The sequence below is a fragment of the Trachinotus anak genome, unplaced genomic scaffold, assembly GCF_046630095.1.
Source record: "Trachinotus anak isolate AG129_WGS33_773 ecotype Australia unplaced genomic scaffold, CSIRO_AGI_Tana_v1 ptg000031l, whole genome shotgun sequence".
Lineage (NCBI taxonomy): Eukaryota > Metazoa > Chordata > Actinopteri > Carangiformes > Carangidae > Trachinotus > Trachinotus anak.
Window position 1 is genome coordinate 5,113,490 of NW_027273882.1, and position 13,341 is coordinate 5,126,830.

The following is a 13,341-nucleotide window of genomic DNA, read 5'->3' on the forward strand; positions in this document are numbered from 1 at the left end:
AAGCCCGTCGACTCATGGGCGTTGTAGTCTGCGAGCAAACATTTCCTTCCGCTCAAACAGCATTGACGCCGCTTGCTAACGTTTGCCCGGCTAACAGTTTGGCTAATGTCTCTTTTTACACACGTCTGCACTAAAAAATGTCTCAAGAACTTACGTCCTTTTCGACGGTACGCGGAGCAGCTGCCCCCCGAAGTAACTACAATTCCCATACGCCCCGTGGATGTCGCGCATGCGTGGTGCGCAGCGGCAGGCTTGTGCGTGAGGAGCAGTCACGTGTAGACGGAGTCCACCTCGGCGCTGTCCAAACAGACCCGGAGCTGCTAGCTGTCTGACTGCAGGAGCGCCGCTCGGTGCTAAACCGATTCATGTTGTTTTTTAAGCCTCCCGTCCCTTTAAACTAGACTATTTTATCGAAGAATGAGTGATAACGATGATATCGAAGTCGACAGTGACGTGAGTATGGCCGCTTTTTTTATTTTTTAAGATGTTATTTTGCTAGCTGGCGATTTAGCTGAACTAGCCGCTGAGCTAGCGTTAGCTGCCAGTAGGCTGGCTAGCTTTGCTTTTCTGTGATAAGTATTTTTGTCGGGATTCCAGTTAATTGATAAGCAGCACTAGCCTTACTTGTTTCTGAGCATTGTTTATCTGCTAAACTGTTTTACTTTCTACTGACCTCAGCGAAACAGTAAGATTTGCTGAACAATTATGGCTACAATTGTACTTTTTGTTCTGTTTCTTTGCAGGAAGAATCACCGAGATATCACTCTGTGGTGCGTAAAGCTGGGGGGGTTTGTCCAGTGTCGAAAAATGTCTCACTGTTGTTGCAAAGTTAATTTAATCCATCACTCCTGCTTTTGTTTTTGTTTTTTTTCCTTGGTATTCACTCGACTGGTAAGATTGCACTGTGGAGGCTGGTGTATGTGAAAGCGCTGGCTCCTGCCCACATGTAAATATCAGATTAATAACTGTGCACGGCAACTTTCCGTCCTTTTCCGCGGCGCTGAACTCGGTATCCGTGCGTTAGCGGTGGTGCAGCGGCGGCTCCGCGGCTCCAGCCCCCGGAGCCGCCGCTGCAGGGTCCCCCCCGTCCTGCGTGTGCGCGGCCGCAGGAAGACGGTGACACGACGTCTATAATTAGACCAAAGGCTTTTTTTTGTTGCATGTTTATTTATTATCTTTCCGGTGAATACAAAGCTTTTTCTGCGAGTATATTTTTATTTATTTATTTATTTATTTATTTTTTCCCCCGGTGTTGCACTTCACACCAAGGGGATCCCGCTCATGATTTGCACATTACACATCTAGGTCATCCCAGAAATAAACGAGCTTTTACGTTTTATGCTGCATCCACGGTGAGGATGCAGGGGAAACGGGGGGGGGGGGGGGGTAGCTGCGGGATGTTTCCCAGTGTTGCAGCCGGTGATTAGAGCCATCTTCTCCCTCCAGGCCACTAAATGAATGACGTATAGCTGCATCGCAAACCGGAGAGGAAAAAAACACCCTTCACGACCTGGGTTAATGCACAGGCTGCACAGCACGACGCCTCACATAAATACAGAAGAGCATTTAGGGAACTAGAACTACATTTTTTTTTAGAATATCCAATGTAAAGATAGGAAACAGCTTTAATGCTGGTGCCCTCCAACAGACCTCATGCTTTTTGCTTCAGTCATTAGCTCAGTTGCGGAGCCGCAGGAGAGACTCAAACCTGATTTCAGTTCGGTTATCGTCATTTAACTTGATTACAGAAGCTATAAACATAAATATGTATGTCCTGAGAGCGGTTTGTTCCCCCAGAGTCAGACAGCCGCTTCCATCGCTGCACATGTTGTCCTGCATGAATGAGAATGTGGCCTTAAAATCTGCACATGTACGAATGCGGCTGAAGGACTTAGCTCACAAATATTCGTAGAATATAGAATTATGATTATTCTCTATAAATTTAACTACAGCCCTTTATTTGTGGTTTCAATTCAACCAAATTGCACCAACAGTAAACAGACTTATTTGAGTAAAGGCGAACTAGTTAGGTCGAGAAAAGTCAACTTCGAAGTTTGCTCCTGTTTATTGAGCTAATACATTCATTGTTACTCAAACACTTAATTTATTACAGTTGTTCACTGGTTGTCTGTCATTTTCACTCCTCAACTACTCAGCTCACCTAGATTTTTTTTTTTTTTTAATGTAGAAAATGATTGTTGGTCTTTTATGAACAGAAAAAAAACAAAGCGCGTTATTTGGTACATCAGACTTCATACAGTGTGGCATTTCTTCTTCCACAAAACCATCTTTGGCCAGGCATACGTTTACCAACAGAGGCTGCAGAGAGTCTATTAACCAGGCAGCAGCCAAGATTTCTCTTTTGTGGTTTTGGCAATTCACAGAATTAACGTTAATTAGCTTCAGCTGAGTAAATTTACCACCAACAGTAGTCATTGCAGCTGGGGAAATCAGCAACAACCAGCCTCAACTTTCACCGGCTACAGCTGGTTAAGACGCTGCTGATAATGTGAGTTATAATTAAAATAGCAGCTTTTAAATTCCACAACTTGCTTCTGCAAATATGACAAGTGGAAAAATCATTAAACCTTTTAATGCAAATAAGGAAATAATATTTTTAAACACCAAGCGAGAGTACAGTGTGGCAGACATTGAATAGGTTCCCAAACATAGATAGTGAGTCTGTGTGGAGATACAGTGCGTCTTAGTGGGTGAGATAAGAGACTGACCGTCTAGTCGCACTGCGCGCTGAGCACCGAAGTCTTAACAGATATTATGCATTGTGTCATAGATTAGGCCTGAATATAGAGGTAAAACCATTAGTTACTTGACAGAAAAACTTAATCTGCAACCCTTTCAGTAAAAGATAGTTGTTTTTTTTAAGTAAAGCTAACAAAAATCCACTGGCTTAGATTCTTAAATGTGAGGATTTGCTGCACTTCTGTGTTTTCTATCATTGTTAATTGTTGGTCAGAGAAAACAAAACATCTGAATATGTTGCCATACACTCTGAGAACTTGTGATGGATGTCTTTTTTTACTGTTTGTTAATAGTTTATAAACCAAACAATTAACTAAGGAAATGATGAATAGTACTTTAAGCAATAACAAATAATAATTTGTAGCTTCAAATAAGAAAAGGACATATTTTTGCAACAGTGGTCATTCGTCTGCAGGAGCTTCTGGTTTTATCTGTGTTTCTACTGTTATTAGTGCAAGAAGGTTTTCTGTGTTCCCCACCAGCCCGACAGAAGTGTAGGCTTTCATGGTGAGAATGTGAGACGACTGTCAGGAAGTGGCAGCTACCAGCTCTGCCACTCGGCACCTGGAGCAGTTATGTAATGCGTCATGGTCAGGTATGAATAGAATGGAGGGAGCAGCTCAGCTGGCGTGTCCCAGGCAGCCAGCAAAAGGTATCGGTTTTATGATGAACTGATAATGATTGCACTTGGGTAATTGGACGCCTGTTTTTTTTTTTTTTTTGTGGTGCCTATTGTGCTTAACAACTGAGATAGCATGTGTCATGTAGTTAGGAAGGCATCACCACATGTCTGAGTATAATTATCTGTGTTTATGAAGGCAGTTTGATGTCAGTGAACCTTCACAGGGTAGGTCATTGGCTCTTGTGATTTATATGGATGTCATTCAGCTGGTCATAAATGAGATGCCCATGAAATTTGAATGTAATAAAATTTTGGTGCCTCTGTTTGGAGTAGAAGAAAAATACTTAAAGGTAATTGGTAAGTTTGGAAATGTACAGAATTTTAGAAAGTAGATGAGCCATTATGACAATATATATATTGCGAGACCCATCAGTGATGATGCTGCATCATTCATGCTTTTGTATCTGTGTTTAATTTCTCACAGTGTATTGGACCATTAGTGGCGAATCAGAAAGAAGAAAAGCTTTAAGGCAGTACATAGTTTTTATGTGGTTGTTGTGTGTTGATTAGTCAGCAGTTTAATACCTGGATCTGCCAGAAACACAGTTGTGTCTGTTAATTTTATCCGACCAACACTTTTTAGTTGATTTTTACATAAAATTGACTATATTGTGATATGTATTGACATTGCGAAATTAAGTTTTATTTACATTGAATTAGGAGTTTACTCATATCTCTCACCACAATGAGAAAGTACAAAATCTTTAATTCAAATCTACACAGTAACATGGTAGACACTGTAAAGAATTTCTGCACAACACCTCGATATATTAAGTGTAAATATTTATAGTTTAGATTGTGTATTATAATACAGGGTGTATGTATGTAAGATGAACAAACATGGTTACGTCAAAGAATTTCCCTGGGAAATTTTTTCCCCCTGATGCATCTCGTCTTTGCGATCAGTTCAGTTTGTAGACCACAGCTGAAATAACAGCCACGCCCAAAAAATATGTAGCTTTGCCTTTGCGAAACCAAACCTCTGCCATGTTCCACAAAAATGGGCTTGATTTTATAAAAATGTACACATTTCTCAGCTTTGTATGATTATTGGATGATTTCAGACAAGTTTATTTTCATTTGAATGTAGTAAGAGTAGCAAATAGCCAAGTGTTTATTTAAATTACCAGGGGCACTTAATGTCTATAAATGTCTAGTGATTGTATGTGGAGCAGGTCCAGAGAGTCCTGCTCGAGGACGCCCTTGGATCTTAATTAACTTTCAATGATTAATGATATAAAAATGTGTGTGTTTTAACAGTTTTTTAGGCTGATACTGACACGTCTAAAATGTTTTGAGCACTGTGTCACCAGACTTTCTATACACAAGCTAAAAATGCAAATATTTTATGCTAAATGGATAAATCACCCACACAACAGAGGAGAGGTCTGAAGTGTATTTAAGGTTATAATTGTCTGTCCCATACTTGTGGGATAAGGAAATCGGCTATGTCTACAAGTCTGAATGTCCTTTCCTTTCACAGAAATCGTGCACATGAAAATGGCTGCCAGACTTGTAATTGCACATGCCATCAATATCAGTCATGTGTTTGTTATGCGGGGTTAATAGAGGGAGTGCAGTCACGCCTCTCGGTGACTGTTTGTATCATACAAGGACGTCCTGGTGGATTTGTGTCTCCTGCAAGGTTTGTTGCTTTTGTGCAACAGGCCATAGGAGCAGCTGTCACCATGCCAGCCAGACTAATCACAAGACAGGCATCGTGGGTAATATACAGTGGATTTCAAATAGTGGTTTTTATTACGGTTTCAGTTTCATTTGCTTGATGCCACTTCTTGTTTTCCCACATTACATTGCTAGCCACTAGACCAGCCAGTGACGTCAGCTGGATGTTTTTCTTCAATATGCTACAAAGGATTGTGCTTGTGTACACACAAAACATGTTGTCCCTCCCACCAGACATATGACACATGGAGGGCTTGTTTTAACCTGCGTGCCGTCTCACTTGCAGCCACTTTGGTTTTTGTTGTGATGCATGGCCAAAATGAGTCAGATGATACCAGGTCACACGACTTTACTTTGTCTCCCGTCAGCCTGATGCAACGGCGTGAGCACTTGCATCACCCTGCTGTTTAGTTGCTAATATTTAAATCAGGCCTTTGATTTGTTGGAGGCGTATGAAGCGAGATGATCAGTCGAGCTGTACAGGATCTGATTGCATGTTGCGCTTGATGTCTCAGCCTGATGACAGTGTGGATTAGTCCAGAATCAGAAGCGATTGGATTGTGATGGTTTGGCTTAAAAACAGGTTGAACTACAGGCAGCAAACTGATCTCCTGCCTGGCTCTGGTCATGTGATTATGGCAGCCATCTTATGCCTTTACAGTCTAATTAGAATGCAAATGTGTGGAAATATGCAGCCTGTTAGATGCTGCTTCTGTTGCTGCTGAGTTATTGTAAAAACTTGACAGAAGACATGAAAAATGTGGCATTAGATTCACCACAACAGCTTGAAATTAACCATGAATTTGGCCCTGTGCAGGAGAGGTCATATGACTAAGGCTGTATAATGTAGAAAGCAGAGAAGCCAAATGTTCAGCACAGAAAACAAACACTTCTACACATCGTTGAGCTCCATTTTTCTGCTTATAAACCCTGAATCTTAAGCTAGAACGAGCAAATCTCCAACAACACTTTCATAAAGCTACATTTCACAAGGCCTTTGTTGGTCACAGTGCTGTTGAATTCAGTCAGTGTAATCCTCGTTCAGGATTCATTCAGTCAAGAGTGTTTTGACCTTGACCTGCTCGTGGTCAAATGGCTGCATAATCCAGCAACTACTAGTGAGGAGAACTGAACTGTGAAGTCGTTTTTTCTTAGTTTGTTTTTACAGTGAGGCTCCTGGAGGTGTGGTTGACAGACAGTTGACAGAAAATGAATCGGTGACATTTCAGGTTATTTATTATTCAGTATGTCTGCAGAGGTGGTTAATTTATTTGTTTTAATTGTCTCTTAGCAGGAAATCCCAACAATGTGACAGCTTTTAGTGAAATTGGCCACAGGACATGTGATTGGTTTTTGGTTTGGTTCTTAACTGAAGTGATGATGCAGGAGTTTCTCAACACTGAGATAAGGCATCTTAAAACATTTGTGTTTTTCACATTAGCCCTTGAATGTGAAAGGTGCATGTTTATTCTATATCTGTCTCAGAACTATTCATATTTAAAGTGCAGATGTAAAAGTGTAAGAAGGTGTCTGTGATAATTTAAATTTGGGTTGACTGTGCAGCCCTGTTGGAGATGCCTGCTCAGAGTCCTCTCTAGTAGATAAACAGAATATTTGCTAGTTGTACTTTCATAAATGTAAGGATTTTTTTATTTTAACCCCTTTAAAAGAATATTAAGATATCACTTCAGGCTTTTGGAACTTGTATCTGTTTTGTTGAGTGTAGACTTGGTAAATTTTAGTTTTCCAATGTTCTTTTAAAAGTGAGTTTTCACTCACCAGCCAGCAGCCACTACTGACATACACCAATATTTACAGCAAGATGATGATGATTTTCCATGTTGGTTGTTCAGCTGACTGAACTCAGGAGGTCTGTGCCAAATTATTGTGTCCAAAGTGGGATCTGACAAGGCAGTTACTGTTTTGTTTTTTGTTTTTTTTTTTTACTGCTGCAAGGACCCATGATAGTATGTTAAGACTGGATGTCCTCTTTGAAACACAAGTTTTATTTTTAAAACTAAATTAATGCTGCACAAACAGCTTTTATGTGCATTAGTTACAATTTCTATCAGTGAGATTTAGTTGATATTGCAGTTGCTATTAGCTTAATTTGAAATACTCCAAGAATAATAACATGAAGGATGAGCTTCTGTTATTAAACCGACAGACATTGGCGTTAGATTGATAAGTCATCTGTAGCTGGAGCAATCAGTTGATTAATTAATGGACAGAAAATTATAGTTTTATTCAGTATTTTTTTTCATGGGGATTTGGATTTGGATTTTTTCTGTCATGTGATTGTAAAGTGAACATCTTTGCATTTTGGTTGTATGGAACAAGAAATTTGAAGATATTGATTAGCACAATAAAGCAGTGAATTCAGAAAATAATCAATCAGGTTATTTGATAATGAAAATAATTGTCAGTTGCAGCCCCGATGTCATCTAGTTGCCTCATTGCTATTCACTTCTTTTATGATGGATACAACTACATTTGAATATAGTAGATTTTTTTCTTTTTGGTTTAATTGATGATTACTGCACTGAGTCTAAAGCACAATGACAGTGTTGTTGTTGTACAGGCAGCAGAGCTGTTTGTGTAGGTTTGACCATGGACGGCTGGACACCCACTGTCCTCTACCCATGCTGCTCTGCTGCCTGGCTGAAGGCCTTGTGACTCTTCTCATTGCAGGCAGACAAACGGGCACACCACAATGCGCTGGAGCGCAAGCGTAGGGACCACATCAAAGACAGCTTTCACAGCCTCCGGGACTCGGTGCCCGCCCTGCAGGGAGAAAAGGTTGGTAAAGCTCAAACTGTAAGTCCTCCAGGCACAAACACAATCACACTCATTCTGTTGTTGTATTTTGTCACTTGTTTGCTAAAAGATGAAGTGTAATATGTCTGTTTGTGTGCATGAAATTTACTGTGAAGAATATTTAGAGATGAGAGCAGTTTTATCATGAGGATTTCTTGACGCAGATGTCTTGACTTGCTTTATGTGTGTGTGTCAGTGGAGGGAAACAGTTGAGGGGACTGGGAGGAGGGCAGATGGTGGAAGAGTGCAGATTGGCAGCAGCAAGACAGTGATGCAGTCTAAATACTTGGACCAGCGTCAGGAAGTTATTATGAGGAAATTTTGTTGCTCTCTTCCTGTTTTGACATCCATGACATTGAGAGCCTCTGGAGCGGGTTCAGTAACTGGGCACAGTGTTTTATTTTCCCCTAAAAGACCAGTTCAAGACTCACACAGCGTGAAGGGCGGGGGCTCAGGAGATGCTGTGAGGGATGTTTGCTCATGATTTGTACAAAGTGTTCGGTTACAGCTGCCTCAGTCCTCAACCCCCACCCCTCCCCCATGACAATACTGATAATACAGCCTGGTTTTAAAATGCAGTATTGTTTTTTGTGAGAGGAAGCAATGAACATTAGGGCTGGGTATAAAACCTCAACACCTCTGAAAATGTGTCTGTAGCACAGAGAATCGGAAAAAACAGGCATTTAATGTCAGGTCAGATTCATTCTCATGATCACTGATCAGTTAGTTTCTCATTTGAAACTTTGACAGTTTTTGACTTCAGGCAAAATCTTTGTGTGGCGCTTGTGATTAGATAACTTTTTTGTTCAGTTGAAGGTAGGGTTTTGTGGAATAATGTTTGTTTCTCAAAGTAAGGTATCAAAGTTGTGTTTTCCACAAGGAGATTGTTAAGCTGAGATGGTAAGCCACATAGGTCCCGACTCATGTTGTCTCATGATCAGATTAGTTTGTCGTTCACAACCACAACAATAGTCACACACTTTAGTAACAGTAACAGTAACTAAAGCTGCATCAAGAAGTCAGTGGAAATTAATTGGCAACAGTTTGAGAATTAAGTTGAATTTTAGAAAAAAATCCCCCAAAAATTACAAGTTACAACTTCTCAAATGTAAATATTCTCTGGGTTTGTTAGTTTCCTATAATATCAAATGGAATAGCTTTGGGTTATAAGGCTGTTGTTGGTAATAAACAACCAATCCTATTATGTTGGCTGAGCACTGGAAATATTGTGATGAGTATTGTACATTTACTGTCCTTCTGACCTTCTAGTAGACTATACCAATTACCAATGAGAATAATTGTCAGATAAATCAAAGAGCGCAGATCTCTGCTGAGGCCAGTGTCAAACAACATAAACCAGTTTAATTCATAGTAAATGAGCCGTCCCTCATTCCCCATCTCTTCACCTAGTTTGGTGCAAATTGGTTCAACACATTGCGTAATCCTGCCGACAAACAAAGAGACATGGGTGAAAACACAACCTCCTTGGTGGAAGTAATTATGCAACGTAGGCCAAGTGACAACCTACTGCTGTTTTTCTTCACAAGCCACTGCTTTATTTTGTAATATTGTATGAGGTTTTCATGATGGAGCGAGGTGGATGTGGTTTTAGGCGAGGTGCCACAAACTGCAGCAAATCCTGGTTTTGATATCAATGCAGAAATTAAGGTCAAGACATTAGTATTGGAAAAGTTACCCAGCCCTAATGAGCACAAAACCTTGTTTAAGTTTAAGTCAATGATTGACCACATTGAATAACTCATGGACACAAAAGAGGCATAATACCAAATCTGTGTCAATCAGGGATCGTGCAGATGTTTGTTAAAAAACATGTGTTGTCCTTGGACATTATGGAGCTGATAGCAGCCTCTACCAGGCTGCAGCAGTGCTTCTGTTTGCTGTAATGGAGGCGAACGCTGTGACAGTACTGTGTCAGGGTTATGACCTCGCCCATGGATGTCAGGCTGAAGTGCTAGAGGATTTTGAGAGGTTAAGAGGAGGCAAGCTGTGTTGTGCTAGATTTCCTGGTAGTCTGCCGTAGTCGTTTCAGTCTGCAGTGTGTCTGTGTAGTATCATCACTTGAGCATCAAGTTTTTTGTATTAGAAATGTGATAAGGACTCTGTATACTTGCGTCATTGCTTCAATTTTTGCATGTGTCACTAACAGCAGTCTACCAAACAGGCGTCTCGAGCTCAAATCCTAGACAAAGCCACAGAGTACATCCAGTACATGAGGCGGAAAAATCACACACACCAGCAGGACATCGACGACCTGAAGAGGCAGAATGCACTGCTGGAGCAGCAAGGTAACAACACTGGATTTCACATTGTTTCACTATCGTTTCCTCCCTCAGGCTGGGAGAGATTTTAACTGATACCTGTTGTTTTCTTTTCAAAATTTCCCTTCAAAATCCCAAAAACTGCTTGTTTGAGGCAGTCGCTCTTTTCAGCAAATCAGATTTGACCTGCAGCATCTGATGTGTGTTGAGTGAAAGAGGGGAGGTCAAGGAAATGCAAATGCTCCCCCGTCATGTTTGTTTTGATAGCATGTTATAGCGATAGAGGAGAACACGCATGAATGGTTTGAGAACATGTTGTCCCAATCTTGCAATCAACCACAGACACAAAAGAGCTGAAGCCCATCCCCACCCTCAGTCAGTCTCTGCTCTACTCGCTTCTGTGATTCACTTTTCTTTGTCACAGTTCCTATTTAAAAAATTAAAACATGTTGCCCAAAGATAAGTTTGGCCAGACACAAAAAAAAGAAAAGATTTGTGTGTAAGTTTACCTTACTACAAATTTCGCCAAACAAATGTCTATTTCATTGCCTTACGGTGCAATTTAAAGGTTAATTTCAAACATTTATCAGCCTTTGAATGTTTAATCCTCTGTGGTAGATTATAATCTGCATTTAATAGATAGAACATTGATGAAAAGCCCTGGGAATGTGTCAGGTTTTCGAGAGAGAAAAAACAGAAACCCTCCATGAGAAAATGCTGATATGATAATAGTGTAACAGAGGTTATAAGATGGAAAGTGGGTCATGAGTTATCTGTAAAGGTCTAGTTACACCAGAATGTGACACGGCAAAATTCACTCGCATGTCTGAGGCGGTGCTGTCTGTTGGGGAAGCAAGTTAGAGGAAGAAGTAGTCTCTGATGTTGCTTCCTACTCAGCCAAACAGGGTTAGATAAAATATATGGTGAGACGCAGCTAATGTTGTGGCTTCAGCCATTTTGGTTTCTGTGGTTATCTGTAATTTTGACAGCTACGTGCATGTCCCCAGCTTGACTTTTTTTTTTCTTTTTTTTCTTCCTCGCCTCCTTCCTGCGTTCATGTTTCTCATGTGTGCCCATGCAGTCCGCGCCCTGGAGAAGGTGAAGGGCTCCACTCAGCTCCAGGGCAGCTACTCGTCGTCCGACAGCAGCCTCTACACCAACCCCAAAGGCAGCGCAGTGTCTGCGTTTGACGGAGGCTCTGACTCCAGCTCCGAGTCAGAGCCCGATGAGCCGCCCAACAGGAAGAAGCTGCGCGTGGAGGCCAGCTAGAAAGCCGAGCAGCTACAACTTGGCCAAGGTCGAGGTGGCGGAGCACAAGGGAGGGTGAGAGGAAACGCAGCCTTCAAAGCTCTCGAGGCTCATCAAACCCTCCCCCTCATGCCAACAACCACCACCCCCGGCCTCCCTCACCGTCGTCCTCGTTCTCCCTCCTCCATCTCTGGGTGGGCTCGCACTGGAGACTCATGACCCCCTAAAACCTCCTGACACCGCCATCACAATCGTCTCTCTTTCCACCCGATCTCCGCGAACAGGAGGGAGGAAGTCAGCGTGGTGGAAGACGGCCACTTCAGTACATCTAGAGAGCTTCAGGTTTTTTCCCCTTCCCATCCCTCTCTCTCTTTTCTCTGGTTCTGCGTTATTGGTATTTCCCCCCCGGCAACGTCAACAATCCAAAACCCAAAAAGAGGCAGCTTGGCTACTTAAGGACTTGATGCTTTTTGTACCCTCAATGAAGCCCCTCCTCCTACCTGGGTTGTTTTTGGGGGGTGGAAGGGTGCGCCAGGCGTACTCCTTCAAGCACTGCTATATTATATAATTTTGTTTCTTTGTTGTTTTTTTTTCGTTTAATTTTGTTATTCTTGATAAAAACCTGTTTAGAATTTACACACACACACCTAGATAAATGGTCCTGGAGAAGAAGTTTACCTTTTTAAAACAAAAGAAAAAAATATTTGTAGCTTACTTTTTCCACTAAAGAATGTGAAGACGCTTTGAAGCAAATGTTAAAGTGATACCCACCTCAGGCCCACTGGATTGCAGATGTTTTCTGCCTGACACGTTTGTTAACACAACATTAAAAAAAAAAGAAAGAAAGAACATGACTCCTTTGTTGAAATTGATGTTTTGAAGGAGAATATTCCTAAACTTGTATCGTATTTTGTCCTTTAGCTTGAAGTAGTGAATGACTTTAGGTGGCTGAATACGTTAGGCATCTCGTTTTATATATTATAAAAAGCATTGATTGGATGTTTTCAAGTTCAAAAATATGTTATGCATTTTTGTAGTAATCTCACAAGTCATGGGAAAATGCCAATTTGTCACTTGTAGTTTTCCTTAAGGGTATGAAAATAGGTATTGAATGTCAAAAGGTAGCTCCCGTCTTTTGCAGTACAACGAAGCAAAATAAGTCCCTGTCAATGTGTTGTGCTTTACACAGTAAAACTCAATGTTGCTGAATCCCCCAAGGAAAAAAGGAAGCATTTTTGCGTGTCTAGGAAACGTGTGTGTATGTATATTGTTTCCATTTTATTTCCATTTAGGAGGATATAATTAGTGTAATAGGTCTTTGTTTGTCCGATTCCATTCCATGGAAATTACAAGTATGTTGTACATACTGCCAACAATTGTCTTGCAAGTTGAGGCCTACCTTTACTATGAGACTATAAAATAAACTATTTTATCCTTTAACATGCTGTTTTGTTTTGTTTTAGCTGTCAGACCACAGGGTTAAAATGTTAAGAAATATCAGCATTTCCTGTGTGTGTGTGTGTGTTTTTTTTTTTTTAGTGATGGGCGTTTCACTTTATAATAATCAGTCGTTTTAACAACCACAACTGCTGCAGAAAAGGTTTTCAGGCCTGGATGTCCTGGTGCAGAGTAGTCCAACATGACTTCAGGTTTTTCTGGTTTCCAGTGTTGCTGGCAGGTGTCTGGAATAAGACTGAGGGCATAATGTACTTTTATGTCTGATTATGTAACGAGTCTCCCCTTACACTTTCACTGTGGGCCAGCTGATGTCTTCATCTGTGAGCAACAGCTGGTGGCCAACCTACTTACAATAGGAACATAGTGAAGCAGTTTCTTTATTTAGGGGTTGGATTTTTTTTTTTTTTTGCATTT

The 13,341-nt window shown here is 41.0% G+C and overlaps 1 protein-coding gene across 8 annotated transcripts; it reads left to right on the forward strand.

Moving 5' to 3' along the window:
* Positions 1 to 280: 280 nt before the first annotated feature.
* Positions 281 to 12,909, forward strand: max (myc associated factor X). 8 transcript variants are annotated; one of them, XM_071467211.1, is made up of 5 exons: positions 282 to 453; positions 744 to 770; positions 7,817 to 7,942; positions 10,110 to 10,248; positions 11,303 to 12,909. In XM_071467211.1, exons 1-5 carry the CDS (start codon positions 418 to 420, stop codon positions 11,488 to 11,490), a joined length of 516 nt encoding a protein of 171 aa, XP_071323312.1. In that variant the 5' UTR covers positions 282 to 417; the 3' UTR covers positions 11,491 to 12,909. The 8 variants fall into 8 exon arrangements, with proteins under 8 accessions (XP_071323315.1, XP_071323318.1, XP_071323312.1 ...); XM_071467212.1 differs by having other exon boundaries at positions 10,125 to 10,248; XM_071467216.1 differs by having other exon boundaries at positions 284 to 453; positions 7,817 to 7,924; positions 10,125 to 10,248.
* The last annotated feature ends 432 nt before the right edge of the window (positions 12,910 to 13,341 follow it).